Here is a 16,116-nt window from a genome sequence, read left to right on the forward strand (position 1 = left end):
TTGCATCACTATCACTGTCTTCACGTTCTCTAAACGACTCCATCGGAAGCCAAAATTATCTGTCCTAAGCCTGGAACCTCTTATTTTATTGAGCCGGTGACCGATCTGGAGCCTCTTATTTTGTTGAGCGTCAATTGTTCTGGAACTAGACATGCTCTCACACAATATCGGGCTTCGCCAGTTTGTTTCATATTTATATCATAATATGTTCAATATGTTCGGGTATGTCATATTTTGTGACCTCATGCCTTCAGTTGACGTTTCTTTTTTTTAAAAAAAAATTTAATCAGCTATGTTTTCTTGTTAACATGTTTGTAGCGTCACGTGTATATAATATTGTTTTTTTTAAGATTCCATGATCGATTCCTTTCCTTGAAGTAGTGGAGTGGGCACCTGGATATTCTCAAGAGGAAAGTAGTGGAATCTGACTCCCCCTCACGGCAGTCTAATCAGCGCTTGTCCGCTTTTCTTGTACGCTATTGGCAATCTGACGTCATACCTTCCTGATTGGACGGTGGGATTAATGGAATGGCGGATGAGGTGCGGTGTATGTTTTGCATCGCATTGGACTCGGATCGTCCTTTTCGAAGGCGACGGCTCTCGCTTACGTTGCAACCAGAGACTGTCGCATCCTTGTCAGAGATACCGAAAATAAAACGAAGTCGTTCATTTTTATTTAACCGCATCTCGTTTCAGTGGCTGTCTGGAGCTTGCAAGCCGAGAACTAAAGAAGGGGATGAGAGAGGATGGAGATAGTGGGATGGAGGGCACTTTCGCTGCTGGCTTTGCTCGCTTCCATCCTCGTTCTTTACATTAAAACCCCTTCCAAGGTTTTCTCTATCTCTTCCCTCTTCCTTTTTCTTATTTCTCTTCCTGAAAACAAAAGAAGAAATTAAAGAAAATTGAACAAAGGGTTGTTTCTTTGAACCAAGGTTTCTTTAGAATCTGGCATGATCGATGTGTATTTTCTTGGAGAATGATTATTTTTTATCATTTCTTGGTTTCATTTCAAGTTTTTTTTTAAAAAAAAAAAAATTCAAGAAGATTGGGCAAACCGTTGTTTCTTCGAACCAAGATTTCTTTCAAATTCGGCATGATCGACGTGTATTTTATTGAAGAATGATTATTTCTTTATCATTTGTTTGTTTCTTTTCAAGGTTTTTTTTTTTTTTTTTTTGGATCTTTTATATGTGATAATATCGCCAATTTAAATTTGAATGGACTTCGATGGGCAAGAATAGTGAAAGACTGATGATCGGATTACAAGAAGATAATAACCCTGCGACTGTTTCTTTTTACCAGCAAATGGAGATTAATAGCGATTGCAGCCTTCTCCCCTACGATCACTATTGGATATCCAGCAAACGCATCGTTACACCACAAGGTGTCATCACGGGTGCAGGTATCTCTTGAAGGGCAAGAAAATTGATGAAATCAAAGATTGCCAATTGAATTGATTAATTGCCACCCTGATACTGCGATATTCTCCATCCTGTTTGCAATTTTTATGTTAATGGTCTATGAAATTACTAGTAAAGAAACTCTTTTAGCACAGAAAACCAAGTAGAATGTTGTAATCATGGAGCTAAACTTTGTTCTTGGTTTTTCATTGACCGACTGATGGTCAGTTGAGGTGAAAGGAGGAATAATTGTTTCGGTGGTCCAAGGAGATGACCTGCAAGGCTCGTTCTCTAGGGCACATGTGGTGGATTACGGAGATGCTGTTATCATGCCTGGTTTGATTGATGTGTAAGCTATCATGAAATTCCTTTCTTTCATTCATCTTTATTTTCTAATTTGTATTGGAGGGGGGATGCTTACCCTCCAATAAATAGTGCTGAGATAAAGATCTTGTTATGCTAAATTAGTACATGGTTATCTGTCAGATTCCCCTTACTTGGAATTGGTTCTGCATATTGTTCTAAGAGAACGAGCTTCACAAAAAAATGCATTGGTGATCGCACACAGATCTTTATTCTGGGATATATAGAGAGAATCATATAGGCCATAAGCTTTAGATATGCTCAGTTACCCATATTAATTGTGTTGGTATATATATAGGACTAGCATTCTTTTACCCATTCTGAATAAGGTAACTACGAGTGTCTCTAGGCCCTTAGTAAGTGACTTCTTGTATACTGGTATAACTTTAAGTCCTCTTAATTCTTAAAGTTATCGAATCTTTCAATTATCCATTGCATTTGGAGTCTTATTTACAATTAGTTGCTTCTAAAACTTGCAATATGACTCAGTTCCTAATTCTTTTCATCAGTTTATGCTTGTATGTTGTGCAGTTTTAGTATTTTTACCACATATTATATTGTGTTATGCACGTGCTGTGAGTTGTTACTGTATTTGAAGGCTCAATTTGTTATCCATGTAAAAGTTTAACTCTGTTAGGGTGTAGGACTATTAGACACTGAAATTACAAATGTTAAAAAAGGATTCTGGAATAGAAATTATTTAGCAGGTTAGATAGAATCAATTGTCTGCTGACTTGGAAGTTTGTTTTGATACATCTAGAAATGTCAGTGCCAAGAGTTTAAATATCAATAGTCAGACATATTATATATCAAAACATGGAGAGTTGTATATGACTGATATTATTAATTTCCTAGAATACATTTATTTTAAATTTAAGCTTTCTGTATAACTTTTGCACTCACATGGCTCTCTGTTTCAGCCATGCACACCTTGATGAGCCCGGAAGGGTTGAATGGGAAGGATTTTATTCAGGGACTAAAGCAGCTGCTGCTGGTATACTTAAAATTTTCTCTTTTCTATAACATTTAGTAATTTAATATGCATATGATTATTATCTATCATTCTTGTATTCATTATCTCCCTGTCAAAAACCTAGTTAGCATCGGCATTGGTAGCAGAGATGGTATCAGCTATAAAATTACTTGAATCTAAAAAGCTGAAATTAGAGAGACAACTGAAATTACATATGAATGTGTTGGGTGGTTGCAAAAATACTACTGCAATGACTAAGACATGAAGTGTTATGTGGCAACATATAGAAATGACAACTAAGGCTATATAATATAAAATGTCTAGGCAAGAAAATTTTGGATTTGAGATTTGGATTTTAAGATTGGTGGTACCTGAAATTTTCTGATTTTTTGATACAAAACCAAGTATAAATACCAGTCACTGGTGCAACATAGGCTAGGTGTCTTTGGCTTTTTGAGTTTTTGAAAACACATTTTCCTTCTTGAGATTCTGGAAATTTTTTATGATACATCATTAAAATTAAACGCATTTACTGCTTTTTTCCAAAAAAAGAGATCTTCTGTAATCTATTTGCAAACACTAAGCTTTTTTGCTGATCTCGTGAAGCTCATTTAAGTACTATAAAAGGATGTCCTGGTGCATGAGTCTCATCCTACTATAGGATTTGAAGAGGATCAAATGTGCACAGTCTTACCCTTATATGCGGAGAGACTGCTTCCGTGTTTCGAACCCATGACATTTATATTACAATGGAGCAACTTTCCTGTTGTGCCAAGGTCCACCCTCTCATTTAAGTACTATACATACCTCAAAATATAGTATACATGCACAACCAATTCATTCCTGATATCCTATGCATATTCAATAGGCAAATGCTGAGACTACCTCATCCCTTGATCAGGCACTGTCAAAAAGCATGGTCAATCATGTTATGTCATGTAGCTGTTCTACAAATTGATGTTCATGTTCAAATTTTTGTTGTGGTAAGGCCAGTATGATGTCACGGCCTGACATTTCTGTAGCTATATGCAAAATATGGTCACTCAAAATGATCAATACCTTTATATCATTATATATTTACATATTAATTCTGTAATTTCATTTACCAAGAAAAAAGGATCTATTGCTTCACCAAATTCTTGAAAACGCATAGGTTGGCATGTCTTAGTCTTCATGCTTTTTATGGATTCTTCTATTATCATTTGCAAATCCAGAAATTTTTTGCTGTGTTAGTTTATGTTGAATCAAACATGTCCCGGCATATCTTATGTTGTTGCTTCCAAGAGGGCCATTCATCTAATTGCTTTCTTTAGATATATAACTTAATTCTCTTTCTTGAAACTGAAACATTTGAATTTTGTTACAATTTCAGATTTTTAAACATGATCACCAGTTCTTTTTCTTTCCACACCTTCACTTCTAAGTGTGTGCTGATTCTTCTATTTCAGGTGGCATAACAACATTGATTGACATGCCTCTCAACAGCTTTCCTTCTACAGTATCTGAGGAAACACTTAGACTCAAGGTTCAATTACTTAATAAGCTTGTTGTTCATCTGAATATTCATTTATATATTTCTGACAGCCTGCAATTTTATCATGCGAACTCATTTGATTTGATGTAATAGGTCGAGGCAACAGAGAAGAAAATTTATGTTGATGTTGGTAAGGCCCCAAGAATACTACTCTATATAAATTAGGAAAGTTGCCAATTCAAACCACAATGCCCTATTAAATATCCTTGTAACATGTCTTAATTTTTTATTTCTATTTTTGCTTCATTGGTGCTAAACATGCTGCCATTTTTTAATCTGTTCATTTTTCATGATTTCACATGTTTATGTTGAATTGTCATCTCTTATCAACTGTTGGTTGGTGATTTCAAACATTCTTCTTCCATTTTCATTTTTAACAGTGCTAATATGGCTATGCTTTTTGTACTTAGGTTTCTGGGGAGGTTTGGTTCCAGAAAATGCCTTTAATACAAGTGCATTGCAGGGTCTTCTAAATGCAGGTGCACTTGGTCTGAAGGTATCAAATAAATTACCATTTTATTGATTTAGAATTATGATATCTAGGATGATGCAACTGTTTATCTAGGCAGGCTGTATAGATGCCCAAATATCATATGAATTATTATTTCCACAATGTATTTGAATCAGTTGAGAGCAGAGGAGTTAAGGAAGTTGAAGGGGTCAAATAGGTCTTTAATCTTGCAATCCCATGATTTGGTATAATGCAAATCATTTGTTAGGCAAAACCCCATGGGATCCAGTGGTATAGGTGGAGGAGGGGGAGGGATCGAGCAGGAGAGGGAGGTGGAGAGCATGGGGGGTCGCATGCCTGATCCTAGCAGGACTGGGGAAAAAATAAAGAAAGAAAAAAAGAGAGAGGAGCACAAGATTTTGCCAAACTGGCCCTTAGATGTTTTGCATCATTCAGAAATTATAACATTGCAGGAGTGGCTTCCTTAATAGGTTCTACTTGTCAACCCTCTGCTTAGCTTATTTGAAACTTAACACATCCATAAACCTAAACTAGGTACCTCTGAGTTATACCGTGCTTGAATATCTAGGAGCTTTCTAAACTAGAAGAAGCATAGATAGAAGATACATGGTTTGTTCAATTCACTAGGCAAAAAAGATATGAAATGTGAAACTTATTTAGAATTTCCAATATGGAACACTAATTGTTCTTAGTGAAAGAATTATATAGTTAGAATTTTTTATTATCAATTTTTGATTGGATTCGGATTTTATGTGAACAAAAGAACATTCAATTGACTCAAGATGTGAGACATGACTTTCAACCATGTCCCTCTTGTTGAAAATATTCGTATCTATACAACAAAACAAACTTAATTCTTTTATTGACCGTACGCAATCTCATTTCTAATTATTCTAAGCAAGGAATTCGTACCGGCCTGAATCGTCCGATGCATCCATACCAGCCAACTGATGTGGAATCGGGATAGTTCGGTCGGGGAAAGCGTATACTGGAGGGGGAGAGGAAAAGAGAGGAAAGAATGAAGAGAGAGAGGAGGGGAGGAACAGAGAGCAGACACCGCCATAGGGTGGTGGTGGCCCGTTGCGGCCGCCAGAGGGTCGCGGAAGCCTCAACGGCTCAACTATCATCCGATAAGATTTTAAACGAGCGAGAAAGAGAGACAGAAAGTGGGAGAGTGACGTATCAAAGGGAGGCACAGCTGGCAGAGGGCTATCGGAGTTTGTCGGATAGCGCCATGGCCATCGGGAGGTAAAAACCGCCGAATGGAGTCGAGGCTGGGACAGTGGCGATAGCTCCTATTCCTTCATCATGTTTTTTTAAAAATAGCGATGAATAATGAAGCCGACAATCGATTTGCCAACTTCACTTAAATGAAGCTAGCAAACCCATTGCTGGCTTCACTTTTTGATTTTTTTTTTTTAATCAAAATAGTGAACGATAATAGGTTTGCCGGCTTCACTTAAGTGAAGCTGGGCTTTTCGGATCTTTTAAAAAATACTGGAAAAGGGCATTGCCCCTATTGACACTTGCGGTGCCGCACGGTGAGTGCGCCATTCGACGGCTAGCTGGAGGCTGTCCGACCCTCTCCGATGACTTTTCCTCCCTCATTTCTTCTTTCCCCAACCTCCTCTCTGTTTCTCTCTCTTTTTCTCTTTTTTCCTCCCGATTCTTCCTTTGTTTGCATTGGTTCATGCCGGTCCGATCTGGTATGGATCCGTACTGACCCTACCGCGGCCAGCCGGCATGGGTTCCATATGAGTCCACGAACCTTGATTCTAAGGGTGTGGATCTCTAGATTTTACTGTATGGGCATGCAATAATTGTTATATTTTTAAATGTATGAATTCTATAAATCATGAATACTAGATATGATGATCCTTTGCATAAATAGTTAACTTAGGAAAATGTATTCATAAGCTGAAATTTGGTAGCACAATCTTGCAGCTTTGGTAGCAAGAATGGTTGTTTATGAGCTTATGAAATATTTAATTAGATTGGAGATCTGACTCTCTTTTTTGTTTTTTCATGGAGTCTTTTATGTGTCCTTCAGGAATAATGATTTTCCAATGACAAATTCAACGCATATCAAGGTGTGTTCACAGTCCTTTTTTCTTTTAGTTTCTAAAGAAGTTTTTCATCTCATCCATTGCCTTATTTTTAATGGAATTTCAAGTAGCATTAACATGTTCAAAATTTGAAGTTTGAATGACATGTATTTTGTTCATTATGATTTTACAATTTCATTGTTAGATTGCATTAGCATATATAAATGCTGGTAAGTTCTCTCAAAATTGTCCTTATACTCTTAAAAATTACAAGGCTTGCATCAAGTATGTGTATTATACATGTTTTATTTGTCAACCAAGTTACATTATTTTCTTAAATGTACAGCTGATTTTTTTTTTAATGGGTTAAGTCTTGATAATTAAATTGCCAGGGAGCTGAATCAAAAACATGGCTCTAGTCATTCATTAGTGTAATTATGGAGTAATAAACACCCACTGACATGATTCCTAAACAGGTTACTTTCAGACATGAATAGGAAGTGTAAACATCCTGTATTTTTATGTTTATGTAATCTAAAATTCTGTGTAATTATATCTGCAGAAAAAAATTTCAATCTAGCCTCCATGATGTCCAACTACTCAATCTGACCAATTAGTGAATCGATGTGTATAACTACAAAAGAAGGTTTGCATGAATAAATCAGTAATTCAATTATTTCTTTGCAACTGATTAGTTTAATATTTTATCAATATGATGAGTTGCAAGGGAATTAATACTTATGTCGGTGCTTTTACTGATGGAAAATGGATTACTTCAGCAAAACTAGCTTATTGATTATTGATATAATGTCAAATCGGTTGAGCTAGATCTATAAACCTCTTCTTATAGGCTAAGTCAGATCTACAAACTGCTAAGAAGAATTTTAGGAAGGTTTTTTTCAGAATTTGATGTAGTGTAGGTTATAATTTTTGAAGCTGTTGGATGCAACATATTCTTCACTTTCTTTTCATTTTCTTCCCTTTGTGCTCTTCACTTGCATGCTTTGTCAAATCCTATTCTTCTGGCACTATGTTCAAGAAACAATAATTTCCTATGTTTAATTATGACTACTTTGAAAATGGAGGCCGTGCTTATCAGCATCTCTTCATTTGGATATCTTCAATTTTTGAAAGGTTGCACTTATCACCATTTCTTTATATCATCAGTTTTCCCAGTGTCATAGGACCTGTTCTTTGGTCATGTTTAGAAAGTCAATTCTTTTAGTCTAAAGCTGTGCCTAATTGCTATAAACTGAAAGAACCCCGTTTGATCTTTTAGTGGAATATATTTCTAAAACTTTTTCCATCAAGCATTCATTTCTTTTCCATTCCAAATGTGGTGTGGAACTCCATTCGGTGTACTTTTTGATATTTGACTAATTTTGTAGGAGGGTTGTATGTATTGAAAGTACACAGCCTTACTTATCCATGCAGAGATTGTTTTGGATTTGAAATGAAGGTAGAGATGAATGATGGTGGTTCAGATGCTCGGTCTATGCAACATACCTTAAGACAGGCACCATCATGGTAAGCTTCCTCTAATGATCTTGTTGAACAAATGATCTGCTTGGTCTATCCTGGTTATTTTGAAGATTCGAACATTTTTTTAGAGGTTCATGTTAGTCTTGTTGTCCTACTGGCTCATGCTATGATTTACATGATTCTTTTCAAAGCATCAGCCATTTGAGCCAAGTTTTTGTGCTTAACCTAGAGTAGACCTGCCTCATCTATCGTCAGTTTAAGTAGCTCGGAGGCTAGCCTTCAGCAAGATCAGAATTGCACTTTGCAAGTTTTTGGAAAGATCAAGTAAGTTAAATAAGATCGTCAAATCACTATTTAGATTTAGATTCATATAAGCATTTTTGGAACATGTGATTGTTATGTAACATAATTCAGTTTTATTTGTTAAAAGATAAATGGTCATAAAGAGTGTCAAGTGATATGGGATCTTCAGATTTTTATATAGATTTTCAATATCCATGCGTGCATAGAGGGCAAGTGTTCAATTAACAATTAAATCCATTATATCAGAGAAAGGAGCCACAGAATCACTAACCATACAAGCAGTTTAAACTGATGAAGTTTACATAACCAAATTGATTTGCTTTCATCAATCATCATCACATTCTTGATTTTTCAAGATTCTAGAAGGTATTGATACGGTCTTATGATAAAACATGAGTTTATTGCTTTGAGAATTAATCATTAAATTTGAAGACGTTAACTTGGTTCTTAAACCTGCACCATGAGCTGATAATGATATTTGTTTTCTGTTTTTTCATTTTTTTAATTATTTTTTTAACCTGGCTTTCAAAGTCATGGTTTGAATAAGATTCCACATAATATCCAAGCTTTAAGATTGACTTCAATGCAATTATGGTTTAGTATGATGGTTTTTGTGCAATTTAGCTAGGTAAATGATATCTCGACACTAGAAAAGGGTCTAGATAAGCAATCTGAAGCCAAACTTCTATACTTCAGGTATACACAAACGTGCATAAAGATATTATGTGCTTTGCTATAGAGCTGCCTTGAAAAGGAAGGAATTATGGATTCAGCAAGCTGGTTTGGAATGAGAGTACTATATATTTCTTTGAAAAAAACTAAAGCTCAGAATGTCAGTTTCCTTGCTCAAAAGGACCAATATTAACACATGCAGCAACCCTGCTCAGATCAGCTATGGTTAGTCATGTTCTTGGTTCATTCATACTCGAGGTCATGTCACCATGGAGGTCCATCACACTGTCTAGGAGGAATCTTACTGCCATGATGATCTAGAACATACTCTGGGAATGTCACTTTATATTTATGAAAAATTAACAAAAGAATTTCTTCTAAAAAAAAATTCCAGCATTCTGTAAGTCATCCTCTATACATTAGGATGCTGGTTCAAGGATAATCCAATCGGATGTCTCAAGTGAAGAAAAGTAATCTCACGCTATTCTATAATGGCTGTGATAATTTTCTTTTTTATGGTAAATAATATTTTCTTCATTCTACAGACCATGAAAACTATGATCTGATTGGGCCGGAATGTTGTTCCATAAGCTTTCAAGTTGGTGATAATTGAAACTATCTTTTCACTATGACTTCAACAGGATATTCAAATGCTAAAACATTGTCTTCATATGTCTGAGAGAGTCTAAAACTCAGAGGTCAACTGAAATTCAAAGAAGCAATCTAGACCTTGAATTCTCGATTTATGGTTGTTTTGGTTTTTCTTTTCTCTTTCATTCATGTTGCCTGATACCATATGCCATATGACAACTGTACTGTTCTATTCTTGCTGTTTATCTATGTAGAGAAGTCCACAAGCGAAAGCTCTAAAATCTTATCAACAGTTGGTAGAGAATAAACCATCTCATTATGATTTTAGTTCACCCTTTTCTCGTGAGATTAGGGCTCAAATTTGCCAAGTCATTAGATTTAATTTAGTATACAAACCTAGGCCGTTTTCATTGTAGGCTGTAGCTATATCAACCATGCTTAACTGGTGATCTAAAATCAAATTAGATTCCATTCCCCGAGTCACCTGAAATCTAATCACAGGGTTCATCAAGAGACTTACCTAAACCCTATTGTTAATAATTTTGTAATTATGCTTTGACAAGTATTCTATCCATCATTATCTTTTTGTGTAATGAGGAAGACTATTCTGTGTTCAATTATAAAAACATCGGTACAAGGATTTGGATTTGTATATTTTTTCTGACTTCGGTTCTTCTTTACACTGCAGCAAACAACATCTTTTTTTTTTTTTTTTGCTTTTTTCTTTTAACCAGTAAGTTCTTATAGGGAGGAAGCAGCCATTAGAGAGTGCAAGAGGCAATGCAAGATACAAGTTCGGTGGTCGTGCGGAAGGACTCATGTTCATATTGTCCATTTGTCAGATGCAAAAGCTCACTACATCTGATCAAGGTAGTACTCGTATGTTTAGAAAAGTCAATACAAACATCAGTCCCATTTGCATTAATGACCATTTTCTTTTTTATTATTTTTTCAAATCCAAACAGATGGAAAAGTAATGGTTAACTTTATTTTACTGCAAGGAGATTTGTGCAAATTAGATAAATTGAATGGTAGGGAATCTGATTGGATTTGGAGCCAAAGCCCGTCGACTTAAATCTAGTCTAAATATAATATTTTTAGTATAAATACAATCTTTCTAGATGTCCATGATTAATAGAACACTCTAAAATAACATAAACTATGTTCTGTTCTATCTACATTATAGTCTGGCTTTTTATAATTTTTTATCATTATTAATGACTTAATTTTTTTATAATTTTTCATACCATCTGCATTAATGGGTTGACCTTTTATACTTTCTATCCTATCTATATTTATCAGCATATCATTTTAATATTGAGTATATCCAACAGTTGAATTTTTTATTTTACACCCTCTCTCTCTCTCTCTCTCTCTCTCTTCTCTCTTATATAATATATATATATATATATATATATATAATGAAGTATGTCCTAAAATCATATAATGAAGTATGTCCTAAAATCAAAACACAGTCAATATTATGTAGCTCGAGCTATCACACTATATCTTGCTTATCAAATAGATGAATTGTATGCTCATGATCCTTTAATTCTTCTTTCACTGATGATGGAAGGGCATGTAACCTTCTATAATTTGCTTTACATAGTTTGCTACTTTTGCTTGCAGGATGCAAAAAGCAGTGGTGCTAGTGTGACTGTAGAAACTTGCCCCCATTACTTGCATTTGCAGCTGAAGAAATTGCTGATGGGGATACACGCTTTAAGTGCGCTCCACCTATACGTGATGCAGTCAATAGGCAAAAACTATGGGAGGCTCTGATGGTACTGAAATATGCCAATGAAAATTATTTGCTAAATGAAGCACTCTGTCACATGTGTTAGAATTGTATTTCAGGAGCAACATATAGATATGTTAAGTTCGATCATTCACCATCAGTACCAGATCTCAAACTCTTTGATGAAGGTGACTTCTAAAAGCATGGGGTGGGATTTCATCTTTGCAGGTCTGTGCTCGTTCTTTTATTAGATGTCCGGTCATCTTATGATGTAAATATTTAACTTTATTTTGCATCCATTCACTTATTTTTAATTGTTTATGTTTAGTGTATCCATCATGCAGTATGTCAATACCAAATTTATCAGTTATTCCTTCTGTTATGTAGGCATCTCATATCTACTAATTTAAGTGACAAACAAGAGTTGCTTATAATAAAGATCCATGAATGATTTATGACCACCCCCCCCCGCCCCCCCCCCCAAAAAAAAAAAATGATACTAAATTGAGTTGCCAGACAACATGCCAAGTGAAACTATTCTTGTTACTAATGTAGCCTTTACCCCAGCGTTTAATCAAATATCTTATGTATCAATAGGTTCTATGTTCGCTCCACATTGGATTGCCAATTTGAAGCTATGTGGCTACATATAGTGTACAGTCTTCTTTTTAAAGTTACATTGCTTTCATGACTTATAGATGTAGCTGGTATTTGATTAGAACTTTGCAACTTAACCTTGCAGTTATTGCATAGCATTTAAGCTAGCTAGATACCTCAAACTGGCTTTCCCACTGTCGGACAAGTGCTAGACCTGCACTATGACATTTTGAATTCTTCTAAATATAGAAACCTATTTTTATGGGAAAGCATCCAAAGTTCGCAGGCAGACCTTGAAGAATTTGATAATTTTATCCATTGCAACCTCCATGCATTATACTAACGGAACGCACAAAGAGACACATATATAACATAAACTGTACTTTAGAACCGTAAATTACATTACAGGATGTAAATGGTCTTGACATGGTTCATAGATCTATGTTTTGATGCATCAACTTCGAATGACAGCATTCTTCTAAGCATGGGTCAACTACATCATATTTTCTTGGTGCACATGATAAATGTGCAGGTCATAGGTACCGTCTCTTGTAGGATGGTAGACATGGTACATACAATACTGGAGTGCATTTAATCCCAAAATGCTTACTAGTGGAAATCAATGATGCATCTCCAGAATGAAATTTGACATTGCTGATCATGATCTTGGTGTATAAAATACCTAGAGAATAGAAATCATTATGTTAAATGTCTCTTGTCTATGCATCAAGTGAGCACAAAATAACTGGTAGCAATATAACGATTTAAAGTATGTATATACTATTTGCAAATCTAAGCAGTTCATTTGAATCTAAGTACTTTAAAATGTATATAGATTAAATTTCAGCTGAATTGCATGCTTCTATACTATGAATCAAATGAAGACATAGCATCATACTGTTAAAGTTATCATTTTTCATCGATTTAATGCACTAATAAAATTCTTGACACTGCTTATGTTATAGACTATTTGCAAATCTAGGCAGTTGATTTTAATCTAAGTACTTTAAAACATATATAGATTAAATTCAGCTGAATTGGATGCTCTATACCATGTGTGTATATGTATATATGTATATGTAAAGATACATACATACATTTGTATAAAAAAAAAAGAGATACATATACAAACATGCATATGTGTCTGCATATGATGTACATACTGTATGTATTATAAGCATGCATATATAACTGCTTAACTGAATCTTGTATTGAACTTCGAATATTTTGATGCTCCATGTGTATTGAATATTGGCTCTATATTGATATGAAGCAACATAGATACAACAATGTCATATGAGAAATCCTAGCAACCCAAATCCTAATAAATGCATTTTTTCCTTTAGGTTTTTAAAATCTAAGTGTTATTGTAGGAGACAGTTTACTAAAACTTTGATTAATATTTCCCTGGTGCTTGTATCGATACTAGAGTTACCCAGCATTGACAAGTAGGAAAACCGTAATTTTGTTTAGGCTGGATTCTAGTTTTGGTGTTTTGTATGTATCTCTCTCCATTGGGAACTCTATATTATTGTTCCTTTTTTTATATATATATAAAGGCAAAACTTGAATGCCATTTATTGTCCATTAGTTGGAGACACAATTGGATATCATAATTTTCTTTAAAACAGGTTGGAAAACTTTTATGATAAAAAATATGATTTGCATGCAAATTTCTTTTGTTTATATTTTTTTGAAGAATTCCATACCATAGTTGTCGTGCTTGTGAGTGGCAGCTTATCATTAAGGTTTTTCTCGTCTGTTATAATATGTATTTTTGAGATTCTTTAAAGAGGTCAGTAAGGCTGATGTGAATGATCGCAGTTTGTTCTTCCTGTGACATGGTCTTATGGACGAAAATATAGGATTACCTTGACTCAGTTAGCTACTTGGTGGAGCGAGAGGCCAGCAAAGCTTTCAGGTCAAATCCATAAGGTAGTGCATTAATCATTAGTATTATTTTTCAAAATATTTGGTGTCTATTACTGATTTCAAATTGAAAACCAAATGGTGTTAAAAGTAACATGATACCTTTAAACAATATGAACCTGCCACTGATGCAGCTGAGTAATTTTAATCTGAATTTTTTTTTCTGATATGATGATAATAAAATGTCACATACAGAAATTTTCAGTACTCCAAATGACAGTTGACATGTTTCCAGAAACAAGTTAGATTTGTCGCTCAATTGATGCAGTAAGTTAAAAAATTGGGGCCACAAGGAATTATTTTTATCCATATACAAATACAAACGGAATGTGAAACCTTGACAAGTTATGATACAATATTCTTAGATTATTTTCTCTTAAGTAGCTTACACCCATAGTTTAAAACATTGACATGTACACGAGCCTTCGTGTTAAGAACTTGCTGATTAAAGAGCCATCCACATTTTAACAAGGACAGATCCTCCCATTATTTCTTTGTAGTGTATACTTAACAGATTTTTATCTAATACATCTAAAGGCCCCTTCATATCAACATGCCTTAAGGTATAGTGGATGCGAGTTTAATTATCAACTTGTTACGAGTCTTCTTGTCATTGTACAATCACACAATATGCAATAATACAGGTTATTTTGGAACTAATCAACGTCCATACTCCATGTGGTAATTTATGCTATGCTTTTCTTGTGTTCTATCTGTTGTGGTTTACCATATGATTCCATTGAGTTTATAAGAATAGGGAAAAGGCAACTATGAAAGATCAGAATTGATATGACCAACTACATCTGTAACAAGAGAGTCATATGCAAAATATATTGGCATATTCATGCTCACAAAATCATTTGTATGCTTTAGGGGGCCATTGTGAGAGGAAACCATGCAGATTTGGTTGTATGGGAGCCTGAAGTGGAGTTCGAACTCGATGAGAACCATAAAACATACCATAAGCATCCGGTATGTTTCCATGTAGCCTGAAGTGTATTAATTTTTTGAAATTCATGTTCTACTTATCATGCTTCCATGCACAGTGTTCAATTCTTGCCTACCAAATTATGCAGTTAAAATTTAACATTATTTTGCTCTTCAAATTTATGCAGACTATTTCACCCTACATGGGCATGAGACTGTCTGGAAAGGTATTGGCAACTTTTGTGAGAGGGAACATTGTATATGGCAGGGGAAAGCATGCCCCAGAAGCTTGTGGTGTTCCAATACTTGCAAAATAAACAGTGGTGATAAGTCACTGCCTACATCTCAAGAGTATAAACAGTTATTAATTTTTCTATTCAGAGGGAAGAGGACAGTTCTCACGTTGACCCATAAGCTTATGTTGTGTTCTTTCTTCCAATCGTCTCCCGACAGGGAAGGACCTAAAGTCCTTTCACTTTCATCGCCCGCTTATCCATTTTGTGAGTGGGTCACTCTGGACTGTCTAGTCTCCTCTTCTTTCCAGACATTAGTGAGAAGCCACTTTCCATATATTCTGCTTTTTCAGGAGTAAAAACCTGTGCTCTGGTGATTCTACTCCAGACCAAATGCAACATCAATGTTTTAAAGTGCTAAAGAAATAGATGGTGAACATGATTGAGGTAATGCCCGTGGTGATGATTTAATCATGCATGGCACCTGATATTATTCATACCACACAATAACAAAAATATAGTGGTTTTAAAAAGCTCAATGCTAATGATCATTGAGATTACGTATTGTCAATCCTTGATTAGTTTTGGCTTGAGAAATTTTTCATCCATCCATCTAGGTTATCAAGGGTGTGGCTCTCCTAAATGTAAAGCCCAAGTGAGTTATTACAGGAATATGCTGCAAACTTTACCTCAAAGAGCTTGTACATTGAAGGGCTATAGCAAACTGTAAATATCACACGAAACTCTCCCACCACCCATTAGAACTAGATCGAGGTTTACATCAGTAAATACAAGTGTGTGTTGATATTAAGAATGTGAATTCTGTCCAAGAGTACTGCAATAACTAAATAAATGAT

At 35.0% G+C, this 16,116-nt stretch overlaps 1 protein-coding gene across 1 annotated transcript; it reads left to right on the plus strand.

The window, feature by feature from the left end:
* Positions 1–671: 671 nt before the first annotated feature.
* Positions 672–15,710, plus strand: LOC105054914 (allantoinase). Its single transcript, XM_073246368.1, is given in 20 exon segments — positions 672–830; positions 1,303–1,402; positions 1,629–1,749; positions 2,684–2,757; positions 4,185–4,261; positions 4,364–4,400; positions 4,681–4,766; positions 6,774–6,795; positions 6,798–6,832; positions 6,993–7,017; positions 10,570–10,683; positions 10,686–10,705; positions 11,465–11,513; positions 11,516–11,619; positions 11,693–11,714; positions 11,717–11,767; positions 11,770–11,801; positions 13,995–14,105; positions 14,973–15,071; positions 15,215–15,710. Coding segments are annotated over 20 exon segments (1,392 nt in total). The 5' UTR covers positions 672–746; the 3' UTR covers positions 15,344–15,710.
* The last annotated feature ends 406 nt before the right edge of the window (positions 15,711–16,116 follow it).

This window comes from Elaeis guineensis, chromosome 12, assembly GCF_000442705.2.
Source record: "Elaeis guineensis isolate ETL-2024a chromosome 12, EG11, whole genome shotgun sequence".
Taxonomy (NCBI): Eukaryota; Viridiplantae; Streptophyta; class Magnoliopsida; order Arecales; family Arecaceae; genus Elaeis; species Elaeis guineensis.